The sequence below is a fragment of the Chiloscyllium plagiosum genome, chromosome 19 (genome assembly GCF_004010195.1).
Source record: "Chiloscyllium plagiosum isolate BGI_BamShark_2017 chromosome 19, ASM401019v2, whole genome shotgun sequence".
In the NCBI taxonomy this organism is placed as follows: Eukaryota; Metazoa; Chordata; class Chondrichthyes; order Orectolobiformes; family Hemiscylliidae; genus Chiloscyllium; species Chiloscyllium plagiosum.
Genome location: NC_057728.1, coordinates 26238639 through 26256539, shown reverse-complemented (window position 1 = coordinate 26256539; position 17901 = coordinate 26238639). Strand labels below are relative to the sequence as shown.

At 38.5% G+C, this 17901-nt stretch overlaps 1 protein-coding gene across 1 annotated transcript in view; it reads left to right on the top strand.

Moving 5' to 3' along the window:
• nrip2 (nuclear receptor interacting protein 2) overlaps positions 1-17901 on the top strand; it is a 66213-nt gene that overhangs the window by 13711 nt on the left and 34601 nt on the right. Inside the window, exons 2-3 of the mRNA XM_043709403.1 lie at positions 2421-2597; positions 10855-10937. Coding sequence (XP_043565338.1) covers positions 2421-2597; positions 10855-10937 — 260 coding nt within the window. The remainder of the gene's footprint in view (positions 1-2420; positions 2598-10854; positions 10938-17901) is intronic.

Below are 17901 nucleotides of genomic sequence, written 5' to 3'. Positions count from 1 at the left end.
TAAACCTCTATAAGGTCACCCCTCAGCCTCCGATGCTCCAGGGAAAACAGCCCCAGCCTGTTCAACTTTCCCTATAGCTCAAATCCTCCAACCCTGGCAACATCCTTGTAAATCTTTTCTGAGCCCTTTCAAGTTTCACAACATCTTTCCGATAGGAAGGAGACCAGAATTGTACGCAAAATTCCAACAGCGGCCTAACCAATGTCCTGTACAGCCGCAACATGACCTCCCAACTCCTGTACTCAATACTCAGACCAATAAAGGAAAGCATAACAATCGCCTTCTTCATGATCCTATCTACCTGTGACTCCACGTTCATGGAGCTATGAACCTGCACTCCAAGGCCTCTTTGTTCAGCAACACTCCCTAGGACCTTACCATTAAGTGTATAAGTCCTGCTAAGATTTGCTTTCCCAAAATGCAGCACCTGACATTTATCTGAATTAAGCTCCATCTGCCACTTCTCAGCCCATTGGCCCATCTGGTCAAGATCCTGTTGTAATCTGAGGTAACCCTCTTTGCTGTCCTCTACACCTCTAATTTTGGTGTCAAACTTACTAATTGTACCTCTTATGCTCGCATCCAAATCATACCAATGACAAAAAGTAGAGGACCCAGCACCGATCCTTGTGGCACTCCACTGGTCACAGCCTCCAGTCTGAAAAATAACCCTCCACCACAACCCTCTGTCTTCTACCTTTGAACCAGTTCTTTTGTTCCAGTACACAGTGAGTTTGTTATATTAGACCCAGTTTTCTGGTCAGGTGGGAGTACAGATGTGTTTAAAGTGGCTGACATTGGAAAAGGAGGAAGTACAAAGTGATGCTGTCATCCTCAGGAAAACCTTCACATCATGTTACATATGTACATACCAACTACAAAGGAATAGGGCTTTCAGTTTTACCATCTAAGGTTTCTTCAGGCTAGGATTGAGGCCATCTGCAGTGTTAGCCTATTTGCTTTCTATTGATGTATCAAAGAATTACAGATGAATTATTCACAATGGTAAACGGCTTCAAATTCTCCACTGACAGAAACAAAACAAAAGGAAACAACTCTATCATATTTACTGGCTTTTCCTGAGAATAGAGGACAATAACTTGAACCAATTTTGTTATTTAGACTCAGTTGCATAATGACACTAAAGTCTGGATTTCGATTTATTTTCAGAGGATGTGCATTTTCTGCTTATTCCTAATTGCCCTTGAACTGAGTGGTTTGTTAGGCTGTTGCAACTTCAGCTAGTTCAGTGTCGACAACATTGCTGTGGGTCTGGAGCCACGTATATGCCAGACTAGTTAAGGATGGTAAATTTCTGTAATGGTTCAAAAATAAACCAGAAGGATTATATTTACAACAACTGATGACAGTTTTATGGTCACCATCATATGAGTTTTATTTTCCAAATTTCTTGATTAAATTTAAACTCAACCAACTGCCAAGGTGGGATTTGAATCCATGTCTCCAGAACACTGGCTGAATTCTCTGGATTTTTAGTCTAGTAAACAATACCATGACACCTCTGCCTCCCCCAGTCTTAACACCAAGGGACATAACGTGTGCCAAACTTAACTGCAGAGAAACAAAGGATGGAGGTATGGCTGGCCTCAAGCTTTTAAAGTTCATCCACCTACTTCACTAGCAAGAGTATGAAGCACAATCCACATTCACCACAGTTCATTTCCCAATCACGCAGATTTTGAACAAAAATAAAATACAGTGGTTACCGGAAAACTAAACTAAAATAAATAGTAGAAACATGCAACAGGTCAGGCATCATCTCTGGAGGAACAAAAAGCAAATGGGAGTTAACCTTTCAGATCTCTGACCTTTCATAAGAACTGAGAAAAGTTTACTTCTTACAGGTCTGTTGACAGGGTCAAGCGTGGAACAATAGACTCTTTCTTTTCTCTCCAATAGACACTGCATGAACTTCTCATTCCAGCATTTCAGTTTTCCTACTAGGATCTTGAAGATGTGTTGGACATAGCTGCAGCAGCTGGGAGCAACTTTGCCAAGCAATTCCCCTTCCCTTATCTGGCCTTCCAGGATCACTATGATCTACTGCTTGCTTGAGAATGTATCATAGTTACTACGGCATAGCACAGGAAGGACATAAAGACAGGCCCAAAGAGGAATTGGTAGCAGTATCAGCATTAAAAACAAACAAAATAGAAATTGGCATATGCTTAATATTTCTGTATACTGTTTAACTGGATAACATCCCTGTTCACAGGAGCATTTGACATTATTTTTATGCTAAAGACATGAAGAAAAGTAGCATAATATTTAGCCTCCATGTCCATTTTGACTAAAACCAATGATGATCCTGACTTTGAGGCAGTTCAGTACTGCAGTGGTGGAGAGAGCTTAATAGTGTGCAAACATTGTTTTGTTTTTGTTTTCTGTTTGTCCAACAGCAACCTCACAACATTGTTCAAAGACGGTTACTCGAGAGCAACATCACCAAGTTACATGGGGACCGGAGGGACGTAGAGTCTGTGAGTCAGTCACCACTTGCTGAGGAGACAAAGTGCAGTACACACAAGGATACTGCACGTTCAAATCAAAGGAACACACTCAGCGTTTTCTGCAAGGTATGTACATTACAAATCTAATGGAGTAATCTTTTCCATCCTGTAATCCTGCAATCTTTATCATTACAGAAACTCCTGCATATTGGTTACACCACTGCAAAGAATACAGAATGATAATGGAGGGTGACTAGAAAATGCCTAATACTCCTGATCACTTTATTCAACATAAAGCAAGACATTTAAACAGCCCGTTGCTCTTATTTTATTGGGGTCTCAGATAGTATAACTAGAAGAGCAAATGCTGCAGAAATGAATGCTAAGAGCAAAATCAAATGTCAGCAACAGGGAATCCATACTTTGCATCAAAATTTGATGGCATCTCTGGTCTCTGGGAACTCCAATGGAAGAAAAATTCCTGATTGACAGTGGGATTCCTGCTGCTGGGGCTCCCTGCTCCCCTTTTTAAAAAAAATTATGCACTTATGAGACACAGGTATCACTGGCTAAGCCAGCATTTATTTCCCAGGGACAGTTAAAGGTTGACCACATTAACTCACCCTGAGGAATGCATGCAGTGATGTACTGGGTCTGAAGTGATTAACCTTCAACAATCTCAACTATCTTTCTTTATTTAAGTATGAGTCCAAACAGTGGATAGCTTTCCCCTGATTCTTACTGACTCCAGTTTTGCCAAGACTCCTTTATGCATTCCCAGTCAAATGCTGCCCCACTATAAGGGAATGTCACTTTCAGCTCACCTCTGGAGTTCAGCTTTTGTGTCTGCATTTGGACCAAAGCAGTAATTAGGCCAGGAGTTCAGTGCCTTGTGGCCAAGCAAGTATAGGTGATCATAATGTTAAAAACACATTCCATCACTTTGCTGTTCCACAGCTGTAGACTATAGTGCAGTATTTGGCTGATTGGATTTAAACTGTTCTTTGTGGACAAGACAGATGTGGATAATTTCCCACTCAGGCTGTGAGTGGCTTGGAGGGTAACTTAACTGGTGGTGTTCCTGTGTATCTGCTGCCCTTGACCTTCTAAATGGTAATGCTGCTGTCTAAGGAGCCTCAGTCAAATTCTGCAGTGCATTTTGTAAATGCTGCACACTGCCTATACTGATCATCAGTGGTAGAGGAACTGGGCATTTGTTGATGTAGTGTCAAACAAGTGGGTCGCATGTTCCTAGATGGAATCAAGCTTCTTGATTTTTACTGAAGCTATACTCATCCAGGCATAAGAGCATAAGAACATAAGAAATATGAGCAGGAGTTGGCCATTTAGTCCCTTAAACCTGCCCTGCTAATACACAAGATCATCAATGGTCTTCTAGCTTCGACAACATTCTGTACTCTCTGGGAGGAGAAATTCCTTCACATCTTTGTTGTAATTGTGTGTTCCTTTATTCTACAACCATGTCTCCTATTCTCCCCCAACGGAAACATTTTCTCACCATCTACCCATCAAGCCTCCTCAGAATCTCGTATCTTTCAATAAGATTATCCCAAATGCATGTAAACTCTAATGAATAAAGGCTTAATCTGTTTAACTGTTCTTTGTAAGTCAATTATATCATTCCAGTAATCGACTGAGTGAATCTTTGAATTGCCTCCAATGCCTGTGCATCTAGTATTCCAGGTGCCAATATACTGCCACAGTAGTAATAAGACTTCATTGGTTTTAAATTCCAAACCCTTAGCAATAAGAGTGAAAATTCCATTCGCTTTCTTAATTACTTGCTGTATCTACATGCTGTCTTGTTGTGCTTCATCAATGAGAACACCCAGACCCCGCTGGGCTGCACATTTTTGGAGTCTCTCTCCAGTTAAATAATAGTCTGCCTTTGATTCTTCCTACCTCCCCATACACTTTCCTTAACTGAACTCCAGATGCCAATTTTTGCCCATTCACTCAATCTAACTATATCCCCCTGCAGGTTCCTTATGTCCTCATTTAACTTTGAATTATCTGTGTATCAAGATGGTACCGAACACACTGTATTAGTTACATGTACAAACTAAATGTACATGTGTTTGTGAATGTGGATGAAGATTGGAGAATATTTTCATTTCTGTGTTCACACTTTGAAATGATGCACATTTGAAAATGGTATTTTATTCCTCCAAATGTGAATGTTTTATGAAGATGTTTCCATTATTAACATGTTTTCAAAGATGCATGTTTAAAGGTTGTTGAATTAGTTCATTTGAAAAACTGTTGCGGCATGGCATTTTTAAAAGGTCACTAAAATTACATTGTGAATTTTTAAAAAATGTACTTAATGGATCTCACACTTCTTAAGTTGATGGCTTGGAGTAGTTTACGGCTTGTCACATGATGGTCAGGATTTGTAGCTGCTTGATATTGTTTGCAATTCAAATAGTGTGTGACCTGTTCATGAAACTCACCGAACACAATCTCTTCCACTTGTTTTGAAAAATTTCCTGGGAACCCAGCATGTGAGCTGAAAATTGATGCAGCTACAATCCTAAAAAGCTTTCAATCCAACTCCTCTTGACATCTAATGAATGAAGTGCTTCTAGAAATATCCCAGTCACCACCATATGTGTCTGGTGTCAACCTTGCTTTGAAGCTGCTTTGTATTCATATTTGAGGACTTAAGTTTGAAGGATTGTGGAAAAATAGGTGTATTTCAAATTACATGCAAATATCTGGATTAGGTTTCAAAAATTCATCAAAAAGCCCTTGGAAACTGGAACTTTTTTTAAAAAGCAAGGAGTCTTGGAAACCATGTGAGTTGTGATAAATGCAGGTCTTGTTTAGTTAAACTCACCAAGAAGAAAACACCTGATTTGTTTTACTCCTAGGCTTTATGGTTGTCCTGTTTAAACAATGTTTGAAGGCTTATGTTTCCTGTTCCTGAAGCAACCTTGTGGTGAATTCCGTGTGAACCCTCATTATTCTTCTAGAAAACAGTGACTGAGAGAGTTTCTCAATATTGCAGTTCCTGAACATGCAGTGTCTACCAAAATCCCAGAGGACAATAACACATGATTTGACCACCAGATTGACAGACTTCTTTGCCTTCAATATTAACCAGCCTTTGCCAGAAAGAGTTTTACTTTTGAAAGTGAAGCTCTGCAAAGAGAAACGCTTTCTCCTTTTAGCTGAAGTATGTGTATATGTTTATGTCTGTGCATGAGTGCTTGTGTCTTTTTGGTTATTTAAAGAAGGTAAACATTTATACTTTCACATTAAAAATTGTGCATTAATGAATTCTGCATCTTCAGTCAGGTTTTATTTTATATTAAATTGATAATTTCATGTTTCCAAAAGAAACTTTGTTGATGAAATATTTCATTCCATATTAATATAGAGAAATAAAATGTTGAACTTATCAGGACTTGGGTTAAATATTTCAAAATTTGTGTTATGACCCACAGAGAAGTTGGATGAAAAGACAAAAGGAGTTTTCCTCCCATCTCAGTTGTTTCAGATTTCATAAGTGGTCTTGTTTTATTTTTAAAAATTAGAATTAGCTTTAGATTTTACTGTCACGTATACTCAAGTACAGGGATACAAGAGTACAGAGAAAAGTTTACAAAGTCATCATTCCCAGCACCATCTTGGATACGAACATAATTAGGGACAAAGTCTTATTTGTGTCCTTGTACAGTTAATCTCTATAGAGAAAGATTCTTTATTATTTATTTAACTGGTGTGTGCCTGTGTGTGTGCAAGTGTACGTTAGTATATTTGAAAATGTTTATATACTTACTGACATATTCTGAACTGTGCATTAATACATTTGCATATTTTTAAATAATTTGTTGTTTTATAGTAAATCAATAGTCATTTATTAAAGAAACCTGACCGACAGATTAGCATTCTGCAAGGGAAAGATAAGTGTACATAATTGGTCATATCTGTAACTGGGTAAAACATTTAAGTGCATGTTCTGACTAGTAGACGAGTGGAACTAGAGAAACTCCTCCAACTGTGGTCATAACAACTTCTCTTGTTAAGTGTTTACTTTCGATGATGGCTTCAACTCAGTCAATGTGCACTTGGTATACAACGACAGAAATGTATTTCTTTAGATGTTAATAAGACTTCTAGATTTTTGCTGCAATCTAAATTTTCCAACCTCTTCAAACCTGCTAGAATCCAGAAGATGTAACTGTAAATGGATGAGAGACACCCTTCTTTAAACTACTAATCATGCTTATCAAAAGCCTAACCAATGATGCCTGAACATCTCCATTTGATTACTAATCGTGTGATTGGTCAATGTTGAGAATGAGTTTCAAGTGCTTTAGATAGATCTGGATGCAATCTTCAGCCAGAGTCTCCAAGATGTTTGTGTTGTGCTGCACACTGCATTCACTATGGATTAGCAAGAGAAATAAAGTCAGAACAACATGCAATGACTAACTCATCCCATCATTCTCTCGCCCGCCCATGCCCACCACCACTATCCCAAAACTGTGCCACTAATGCAAAGTAGCACTACAAACAAACAGCATAGCCCTTTAATTCATTGCTTTAAAAAATGACCTGCCTCTCAGAAACCAAGAATGGGCAGGACTGGAAAATAACTCAAACTAATCATTTTTTTGCAATTCTACTAAAGAGTGGAAACTTCAAAACCAAACAGTTTCACATACATCCTGGCACATAACTGTGTGGAACTACAAAGCTTGACTCTTTCTTATCCTACCAATTATACATGGTGCACAGGTAGAGACAGACTGCTAAGAATCTGATGACTGGGATCTCTTGGTCAATAACTCCTGTGTTTTGGAGTCATGAGGTTACTGCAATCTTCTCTTTCATTGGCCAACTGTACTTCACTCTTACCACACTGCTGGAGAGCCCTTACGTGCCAATTTGTGCAGCACCGTAAGGGCAAGAAAAGGGCATCTACCATGTTAATTAAGGCAGCAGACAAGTTGACTACATATTGTATATGATCACTGTCTAAGTGTGCATGGATTCATTTAACTGCTGCATTTGATGTTTCACAAAGTTAGCCACTTACCTCTGCAAGAAAATGTTGTTGGAATGCCTCATTACATCATCATACTCATTCTTGAGATGGATTGCTTAATTCTTATCATTGTGTTTGAAAAGCCTGTCAGTACGTCACAGATTCTCTGCTTCTCCTTCATAATACGTTTCTCTATACATTGAATGTCTTTGAACTATACCATCTGGGTTCAGCTGAGCAGCCCTAGCAGAGACCTTCATCCACTCACTCAATATTCACAGTTTTCCCTGATCTTATGGTAAGCAAGAGTCCTTCCTTGGTGTATTTTCAGAACAGATCAGCATTTCTGAGAATTTATCATTCATGGACTCCTGCTACATGCATGAAGGGTGTGGCAAAGTATAATACAATGAATTAGTGCTTGCAAGGTAAGTGTGTTGTAACTTAGTTTTTTGTAAAAGATAATGTCTTATTTCCTGTTGAAATCAGGTCAAGATGACTGATTGTTCCATGGCTGATACCTTGTGTTGATATTTACTTGTGTCACTGGACAGCTGGGAAGCTCCAATTTTCAATGACCAAGGACATTGAACTGCTCCTGATCTCCAGCTCTTCTTTCTCTCATTGGGAATCTGTGAAGGACCAGCTCTGGTTCTTTCGTAAATGTTCTGTGCTCTGCTGCATTGCGGAAAGAGTGTGTATGAGATTTGTTAAGCCTATGGATACAGTGTAGTTGGTGAAGATGACTATTAGGGTGAATAGCAATAGTGGACAGATAGATTAGAATGTAACAAAGTACACAAAAGGAGAAGGATGGGCATACTTGCAAAGTGAGCAATTGAGTGATATGAATAAATAGGAATCGTAAGACAAAATGAGTGAATGGTAGTGTATCATACCCCACAGAACGTACAGGGATGTGCAACTGTACTCACCTTTCCTGACCTGATTAGGCTTCCTGCAATGAACCCATGAACATGCCTATGGGTCACCTACAGACATGCTTTTTTTCTGGCAGAAGCAGATTTCATTCCCCCATTGCGAGGGAATTACGTTTCTCTCTAGCTCTACCTAATCCCAGCAGTACATTAACAGAGATATCACTGGAATGGAGCACAACCTAAGACTGTTTTGAATCTGTTGTCAAATTTGCTTCTAATTCTGAACTCCTCCAAATTCCATCTTTGGATAGGTCCTTTAGATACTGGTGTTGAAATCACATCATGCAGGCTCTCATCGTGCCCTTTGCTCTTTGCAGTCACTGCAAAACCTCACACTAAAATTGCACTGAACTGGCTGTGTTAAAGTACCACTGACATACACACTAAACTTTCTTTTGGGTTTCCCGTGTGATATAAGACCCACTAATGTAAATAAGCCTTTGGCTTGACGTTGAAGCCAATTACTTGAGAAACAGCAACAACATTACCAAGGGTTGAGAGGCAGAAAGACACTAAGAATAAGAGAATGGTAATTCCTGGAGTAATAGAATGATATGGCACAATAGGGAGCTAGTCATCATGCTTGTACTGGCCCTCTAGTCATGCTATCCACATAGCATCAATCCTCTTCTTCCATATGGTCCTTTGAGTATTTTAAGTGTTTATCTAATTTCAGTTTGAAAATTATTATCAATTCTGTTTCTGCAACCCATTCAAACACCACTCATTGAGACAGTACAATTCAGATGGCTACAACACAGTGTATTAAAATCAAATCCTTGCCACACATGTAATTCCTTTGTCAATCACCTTAGATGTGTGTTATCTGATAAATAAACTTGCTGATAAATATCCCTGCTAATTAAATAACCCTGCTGAAAAATAACCCTGCTGATAAATAACCCTAATAAATAACCCTGCTGATAAATAACCCTGCTGATCAATAACCCTGCTGATAAATAACCCTGATAAATAATCCTGCTGATAAATAACTCTGCTGATAAATAACCCTGCTGATAAATAACCCTGATAAATAACCCTGTTGCCACTAGAAGGTTTCTTCTCACTTAATTTATTCAAACTTCTTACAATTTGAAAATCTCAATTAAAATTTCCCTTCATCTTTCTGCTCCTAGGAAAACAGCCCCACCTTCTCTAGTCTCTCCACATAAGAAATCTCACATCCCTCTTTGCCATTCTAATCAGTTTCCTCTTCACCCTCTCAGAATCCTTAACCCTCTTCATACAATGTAGTGTTCAGAATTGAACTAAATATTGCAGCTGACATGTAACCAATATTCCACAAATATTTGTAATATGTAATACATTTACAAAAACATTTATTTTTTATCTCTGTTAATAAGGCCAAGAATCCCATTTATTATTTGAATTGAAATACCACATTTAATAATTTTGCGACATCCTAAGGCACTTTCTTGAATTGTAAGCCATTGTTCTAATATAAGAAATGATTGATAAGTTGCAAGCTCTGACCAACTATTAGGGCAAATATAGACAGTGGAATCTACAGCATTTGAAGCTCGGCATACAATTCCATATAAGTGCATAAGACAAAAAAAGATATATTTGAAATTGCAAGAGCAAAAAGTGACACCCAAAAAAGAAAATGTCAGTACTTTGACAAACGGATCAGAACTGAAAAGCTACAAAATCTTTTCTAGTGAGCAAAGTGGCAGGTAGCAGAAAGAGGGGTCAACCTCAGCACAGTTGGATGACAGATGGCACAGAATACTTGCAGTGAAGCTACAATGGATGTGTGAGTTTGGCACAAGGCAAGTGAGTGTGACATACCATGATGTAGATCTCTTGGTAGGAGTGGCTTCAAACAGCAGCAGCTTTGTGGATTGCATTTTTAAAAATTAAAATGTTCTTTCAAATCATTTTTTAAGTATTCAGATATTTAACTTACTGAAAGAAAAATGTAAGATGAAATAATTGAAATATTATATTGAAGCATTTTATTTATGTATTAAATTATCATGAAAGTTGCAGGCAGAGGATTAAAATTAGGGTTAATATTATAGCCATGGAATTGTGGATACTACCAAAGTCAGAAAGCATTTGAAAAAACCATAATATAACTGCATTCTGAATTAGACTTGCAAAATAAAAATTGAGAACTACTATAATTTTCAAGAAGGTAAACTTTAAAAGGACGAAGATAATCTAAGAATAATAAATGAATATGCACTATTGGATGGGTGAATATAGGCACGGTAGAGGGAATACCTTAAAATACAATGTGTTTGTGTACCATCAGTGTTATGACTAAATGTTGACATTAGAAATGTTCATGTGCTTAAAATATGTTTTAAATAATCAAGATAGAAAGATATTGCATATGCTTTGTTCCTAGTGCCTTTGTATTTATTGTTTCAGTAACTTATGTCCCTTGTTTCCTCAGTGCTGTGACCAAGAGATCAAAGTCACTATCAACACAGGCTGCCAACAGAACACAATCTCTGCCAGTTGCTTGAACAGAATAGGGTAAGATATCAGTTAGGAGATGAACCACTCTAATTTAAATTAGGAAAGGATTTTCAAGGATGAATAACTTGAAGACCTGCACCCTGATAGAGTAGATGCTATTTAGATTACAAGGCAGAAAATGACAATTAAGTTATCTTAATCAAGTGTCATCTGCTGGTTGTTAGCTAATTGAATTACTTGTAATGGAACCTTGATTAATATTTAATAATTTTATTATAGACTGTACTGCAAATCTGCTGAACTTTCTGACTTGTCTATATAAGTCAAATGTTTTAAATTGCTGACTATGCTTCCATGAAAAATACTAATTCATTCTGAACCGATTGTTAAAATAGAAAAGCAGGTACCAATCATTTACTTAATACTCAATTTATTTGCACAGTGCAACAATACATACATCTGCCTCTTCCATCACCAACATACAGTATCCCAGAAGTCTCTCTTTATGATTTCTGATTGGGAATGCATTAGGATTGAGTATAGTTTGCTTTCACTCTCATTTCCTTGGTTTGAGACCACATTTTGAGACACTGACATGTCCAATGTGAGATCAAGTTATTTTAATCAACTTGTTCAGACAAGCATTGTCACACCTCCAGTACAGTTGGAACTTGAACCCAGATCTTCTAGCTCAGAGAGATCTGGCTACCACTGTGCTGTGAGATCCCTCAAATGTGAGATTGACATGTTTTTAATCAACTTGTTCAACAGCATTGTTACACACCACTGGAATTTAAACTTGAACTTAGGCTTCCTGGCTTAGAGGTAAGAACATCACCATTATGTTGCTACAAGATTCCCTCCAATGTGAGACCTATGAACCCTGCCATATGTGGAGCAGATGGTGTTTGAGAAGTTGGATTGGGTAACATAGAGATTTATATGCTCCTTCTGATACTTTGTTCTTCTGCACATTCCTGACAATTCTCTTGATGTGTTTGGTGCCTTCCCAGGTCAGCATTTTCTATTTTGACCCATTACATATTGGAGACAATGATGAATTTGATCTATGCCTATCTTCAACCCATAAAAGAAGGGTTCCCAAGATATGGACAACTCACAGAATTATTACAGTGCAGAAAGAGGCCATTTGGTGCATCCATTGTGGCTGCACTGGCTGCATTGTCTAGTGCCAATCTTCTGCCTTTTCCCCAAATCCCTGCGCACCATTACTATCCAAATAACCAACCAAAGCCCTCTTGAATGCCTCAATTGAACTTGCCTCCACCAAGTTTTTAGAGAGTGCATTCCATACCCTACTTGCTGTGTGAGAGTATTTTTTCTCACATCACCCTTGTGTCATTTGTATATCATTTTAAATCTAGATCCTCTTGTTCTGTTTTCTTTTACAAGCAGAATAAGCTTCACCCTATCTACACTGTCCAGCCCGCTGATGATCTTGAAACCTTCTATCAGCCTTCTTATCTCCAGGGATATCTGTCCCAACTTTTTCAATCCATCTTCCTAGCTGAATTCTAGATATTGGAGCCATTCTAGTGAACCACTTCTGTACTCTCCAATAGATTTACATTTTTCCGACAATTGTACATCAGCTGAGATCAAATTAGTGTCATGTACAAGTTCAACATCACTCCTTACTCTTGTACTCTGTATGACCCTAGTTGTAAAACCAAGAACACCGTGTGCTTTATTTACAGTTCTGGCCCACATGTCCTGTCACATTTAATGACCTGTGCTCATTAACACCCAGATTCCTCTGATCCTGCACCACCTTTAGAATTGTAACCCAAGTTTTATCAAAATAAAAACAGAAATTGCTGGAAAATCCCAGCAGGTTTACAGCATCTGAGGAGAGAAGTCAGAGTTAACGTTTTGGATTTCTGGATTTGAAACATTAACTCTGATTTCTGTCCTCAGATGCTGCCAGACCTACTGAGCTTTTCCAGCAATTTTTGTTTTGTTTCTGATTTATAGCATCCACCTTTTTTTTAGTTTTAACCCAAATTATATGTTGTCTTTCAATATTCTTCTGCCAAAGGTGATCACCTCATACTTCACTGAACCTCATCTGTCGCCTCTCTGCTCACTCCATGAACTTGTCAATGTGCTCTTGGAGTTCCACACTCCTCACTGTTTACAATTCTTCCAAGTTTGGTGTCATCTGCCAACTTGGAAGTTGTCCCTTGCACACAAAGATCCAGATCATCACATAAGGGAAAACAAGGGTCCCAATATGATCCTTAGGGAACTCCACTCCAAACCTTCATACAGCATAAAAAATATCCATTGACCATTATTCTCTATTTGCTATTATTCAGGCAATTATCCATGTTGCCAGTGTCCCTTTTATACTATGACCTACAACTTTCCTTACAAGTCTATTATGAGACACTGTATCAAAGCATTAATCTCATTAACCTTTCATTAACTCTTCAAAAAAAGTTAGTTCAGCATAATTTCCGTTTAGAGAGCTGTGCTGGTGCTTCTTAATCAGCCCACCTTTTTCCATGCGACTACTGATTCTATCCCAAATAATTGTTTGCATTTTTTATATATGTTCATAGGTAATCAAGCAGTGCCCATCAACTGTGTATCTTTAACTTTAATAATTTCATAATACAAATCACAAACTTTGAGTATTGCTTCAAAAGACACAATTTGTCAACACTATTTGTCTTGCACCCATCAGGACAATCCCAATGTAAAGGGAAAACAACATTGCACTGTATGGGGAGAGAGTGCTGATTGATTGACAAGTGGATTCTGATTGGTAGAGGTGTTGCTAGTGAGATGCACCTGTTATATAATGACTGATAGTTAGCTGCTAAGCTTCGATTTCAATTTTAAATTGGGCAGCTTGGCTGATTGCTCAAGGTATGCCCTGAGTAATGAATCAGAGAGTGGTTGCATTATATTTCAAGGTCAGTATATCTTTTAGAGGCTTGTTTATGATATCATGAATGCATGGGGCCTGAGGCTGTAAAGGTCTCATACTTCACCTTACCTCTGAAACCACATGATGCATGGCATGCTATTGAAAGCTTGCTCTTCATTGTAATTGTTGGCCTAGACACTGATATACCTGAGAGTATAATGTTTGTACATAATAGTAACCTGGAATAATTGTCAGACTATTCAATACTGCACAATCCATGCTCAGTTAGTTCTGTAATGAAGGATACCATTAGTGTTGCCACATCAGGTAAAACAATCTGCTGGAGGAAAACTCACACTGTTATCTATTCATAGGAGCATAAGAATTAGGAAAGGAGTCGGCAGTTCAGCCCCTTGAGCCTGCTCCACCATTCAATACAATCAAAGCATCTCAGCCTCAACTCCATTTTTCTGCCTGCTCACCATTACCCTTCAACCTGTTACTAATTAAAAATCTGTCTATCTCCTCAAAATGTACTCAATGTCCTAGCATCCACTATGCTCTGGGTAGCAAATTCCACAGATTCATGACACTTTGAGAAGTAATTTCTCTTCATCTCTCTTTTAACTGCTCCCCCCTATCCTAAAACTATGACCTCTTGTTCTAGATTGTCCACATGAGGAAACATCCTCTCTATGTCTACTTTGTCAATCCCCTCGAGCAATTGTATACCTCAATTAGATCTCCTCTCATTCTTCTAAACCCCAGACAGTATAGGCCTAATCTCTTCATAAGACAAACTCCTGATGTCTGGAATCAAGCTAGTGAATCTGCTCTCCAATGTGTCTCTCTTCAGGTAAGGGGACCAAAACTGTATGCAAGACTTCAGCTACAGTCTCACTAATACCTTGTACGATTGTAGCAACATTTTCCTGTATTCTTTTAGAAACAAATGCCAAAATCCCATTTGCCTTCCATATTATCTACATACTAGTTTTCTGTGATGCATACACAAGGATACTTCACTGAAGTACTCTGACGTTTCTGTCTCTAAAGATTATAAGTTGCCTTTGTTTTTCTAACCAAAACGGATAACTGCATGCTTATCTGTGTTAATCGGCCAGATTTTGATCCATTCACCTAATATATCCAGATGCATTTATAAATTTCTTAATATCAATTTACTTTCTCACCTACTTTTATGCCATCTGTAAGTTCAGCTATAGTACCTCTAAGTCATTAATATAGATTGTAAATAGTTGATGCTGAAGAACAAACTCTGTGGAACCTTGCCAATCAGAAAAGGACCCATTTATCCTGTCTGCTTTCTCTTGGTCAGCTAATCCTGTATCCAAGCTAATAAATTACCCTTGACACCTTGGGATTTTAACTTTTGCATTAACCTTTAATATGGCATGTTGTTAAATGTCTTCTGAAAGTCCAGCGATACTACATCCATGGGATCTCATTATCTACTTTGCTTATTAAATTTGAGAAGAATCCTAGCAAATTAGTCAAAGGTGATTTCCCACTTGTTATCCTTTTCTTTATCCTATTCTGTTAAGTCGAAACAGGCAGTGTGTGACAATGTTCTTTCTGTCTGCAAAATGCAGAGCCCTGTGCATCAAATTATGTGGTGTCTAGTATGCACAAGGGATAATCTGCAAACCTTTTGAGAATAATACCTATTTGTGTGATAGGCAAAACATCTTTTTGACTTGACTGCTGCATCCTGCTAGTGGTGAACATCATTCTTGTTCCTATAGCATTTGTAGCAGAGTGAAATAACTAGTTTTAATTTTGCTCAAATCTTTGAAATGTCCAACCTTTCCAGTGTAATCCGAAACACTTTTCAGGTCCAAAAGTGATGGCCATTAGGCTCATTCATGAGGTTGCATGGGAATACAGGGAGAAATGATCTGATCAGGATGGACATCCTGCAGGATCACTTTGATGCAAACTATTCCAGCAATACGCTTGCACAGCAAACAAATGGAAGTCAGCACTCTCTCTTTTCATGTTATTTAAATGTTGTTTTCTCTTTACACTAGTATTTCTTGAAAAGTACAAGATAAAATATCCTTTTTCAGCAATGCTTAGGTTTTGTACTTGCTATTAATTAACATACTATTAAGATTCTATTCTCTAAATCAAACTTTATTATACAAATAATATTTCAAAACATTGAAGTGAAAAGAAAAGAAATGGTTTTCCATGTTTTGTACACTATATCATAATACAACATGTTCTTCTTCTAGGACCTTCAGTAGTTTTTTTGTGCAAGCATTCTTTTTAGTAAAGTAAACAGATGATGTGTCGACCCATCTTACCTTGGAGGTTTCTTTCTAGCATCATTTTTACACTAACAAAGTCAATTCCCAGCCTTTTTCAGCCACATTCTCCACCAAATACAAGTTATCACAAACTTAGCTAAATTATCTATATAACATTCGTGGGCCAACTATTTTCAGAACACCCCGTAACAGAATTTCCATTAAAATATTAACTAAAACCCTGCATGTATTGCTTCCACAGCAACCAGTGTTTCCACAAGTTAAAATATTTTCAACCAGCCTTTTATTTCTCTTGGCTTCCCAGAACAGGGGACAATTTCTTTTTCCCATTTCCATCCAGCACGAATATTACAAAATCAACTGGACTTGAAAATCCATCTGAAAGGTTAGCATGAAAAGAGTTAGTAATAAGGACTAATTTCATGTCCTTTGGTCTCACAAGGCTAGAATCTGGAGTAAGCATTTCTCCGTATTTATTTACCATCAACTGAAGCATATTTTATCAAATTACCTAGTTTCAATATATCAACCAGGCTTTGGTCTTGCAGGTGTATAGCAAATTCCATTGTTTGATCAAGCTTCTGTGATGACTCAGCATACTTCCAAAAGATTCTGGATTAGTGGTGCTGGAAGAGCACAGCAGTTCAGGCAGCATCTGAGGAGCAGTAAAATCAACGTTTTGGGCAAAAGCCCTTCATCAGGAATAAAGGCAGAGAGCCTGAAGGGTGGAGAGATAAGCTAGAGGGTGGGGGTGGGGAGAAAGTAGCATAGAGTACAATAGGTGAGTGGGTTGGCAGTGGAGGAGGCCCAGGACCTGCATGTCCTTGATGGATGGGACGAGGAGTTCAAGTGTTCAGATACGGGGCAGTGGGGTTGGTGGGTGTGGCTATCCCAGAGACGTTCTCTGAAATACAAGGCGGCATCCTGTCTCCCCAATGTAGAGGAGACCACATCGGGTGTGACGGATACAGTAGATGACATTGGTACAGGTAAATTTCTGTTGAATGTGGAAGGATCTTTTAGGGCCTTGGATGGAGGCGAGGGAGGAGGTGTGGGCGCAGGCTTTGCAATTCCTGCGGTGGCAGGGGAAGGTGCCAGGATGGGAGGGTGGGTTGTAGGGGGGCGTGGACCTGACCAGGTAGTCACGGAGGGAACGTTCTTTGCAGAAGGCAAAAAGGGGTGGGGAGGGAAATATATCCCTGGTGGTGGGGTCTTTTTGGAGCTGGCGGAAATGTCAGTTTATGCGAAGGTTGGTAGGGTAGAAGGTGAGCACCAGGGGCATTCTGTCCTTGTTACAGTTGCAGGGGTGGGGTCTGAGGGCGGAGGTGCGGGATGTGGACGAGATGCATTGGAGTGATACAGTCACACCTTCTAGTTAGGATTGATTCAAGGTTATTCCTGACCTATTCTGCTAAATATATCTAAAGGCCTGAATTCTGTATTCTAATCTCAAGCTGTAGTATATTTTTATTTATTCGGTATAATTCAAACACCCCAGAGCCTCACCATAGATAGTCATCAACATGCATCGTAAAGATACTTGAGTGTTTCCTTTCATGGTACCAGTTGAACATTGCTGAATTTACTTTCTGTTGAGTAGACTACTTTCAGTAAGACAGGCCTAATCAAAAATATTAAACCCTTAATGCATTATAAGTGCATTTGTTTAATTTCCACAGGTTCCCTTTACCATTGCTGGCCTTTTCTGCTGACATGGCCTGTGCAACGAACATTTTCAGGGTTACTTTTCCCATTTTGGGGAAGTTTGATTTAACATCTTAATCTGAGTCCCTCTCGTTTGACTGTACAACACAATATGTTCTACATGGGA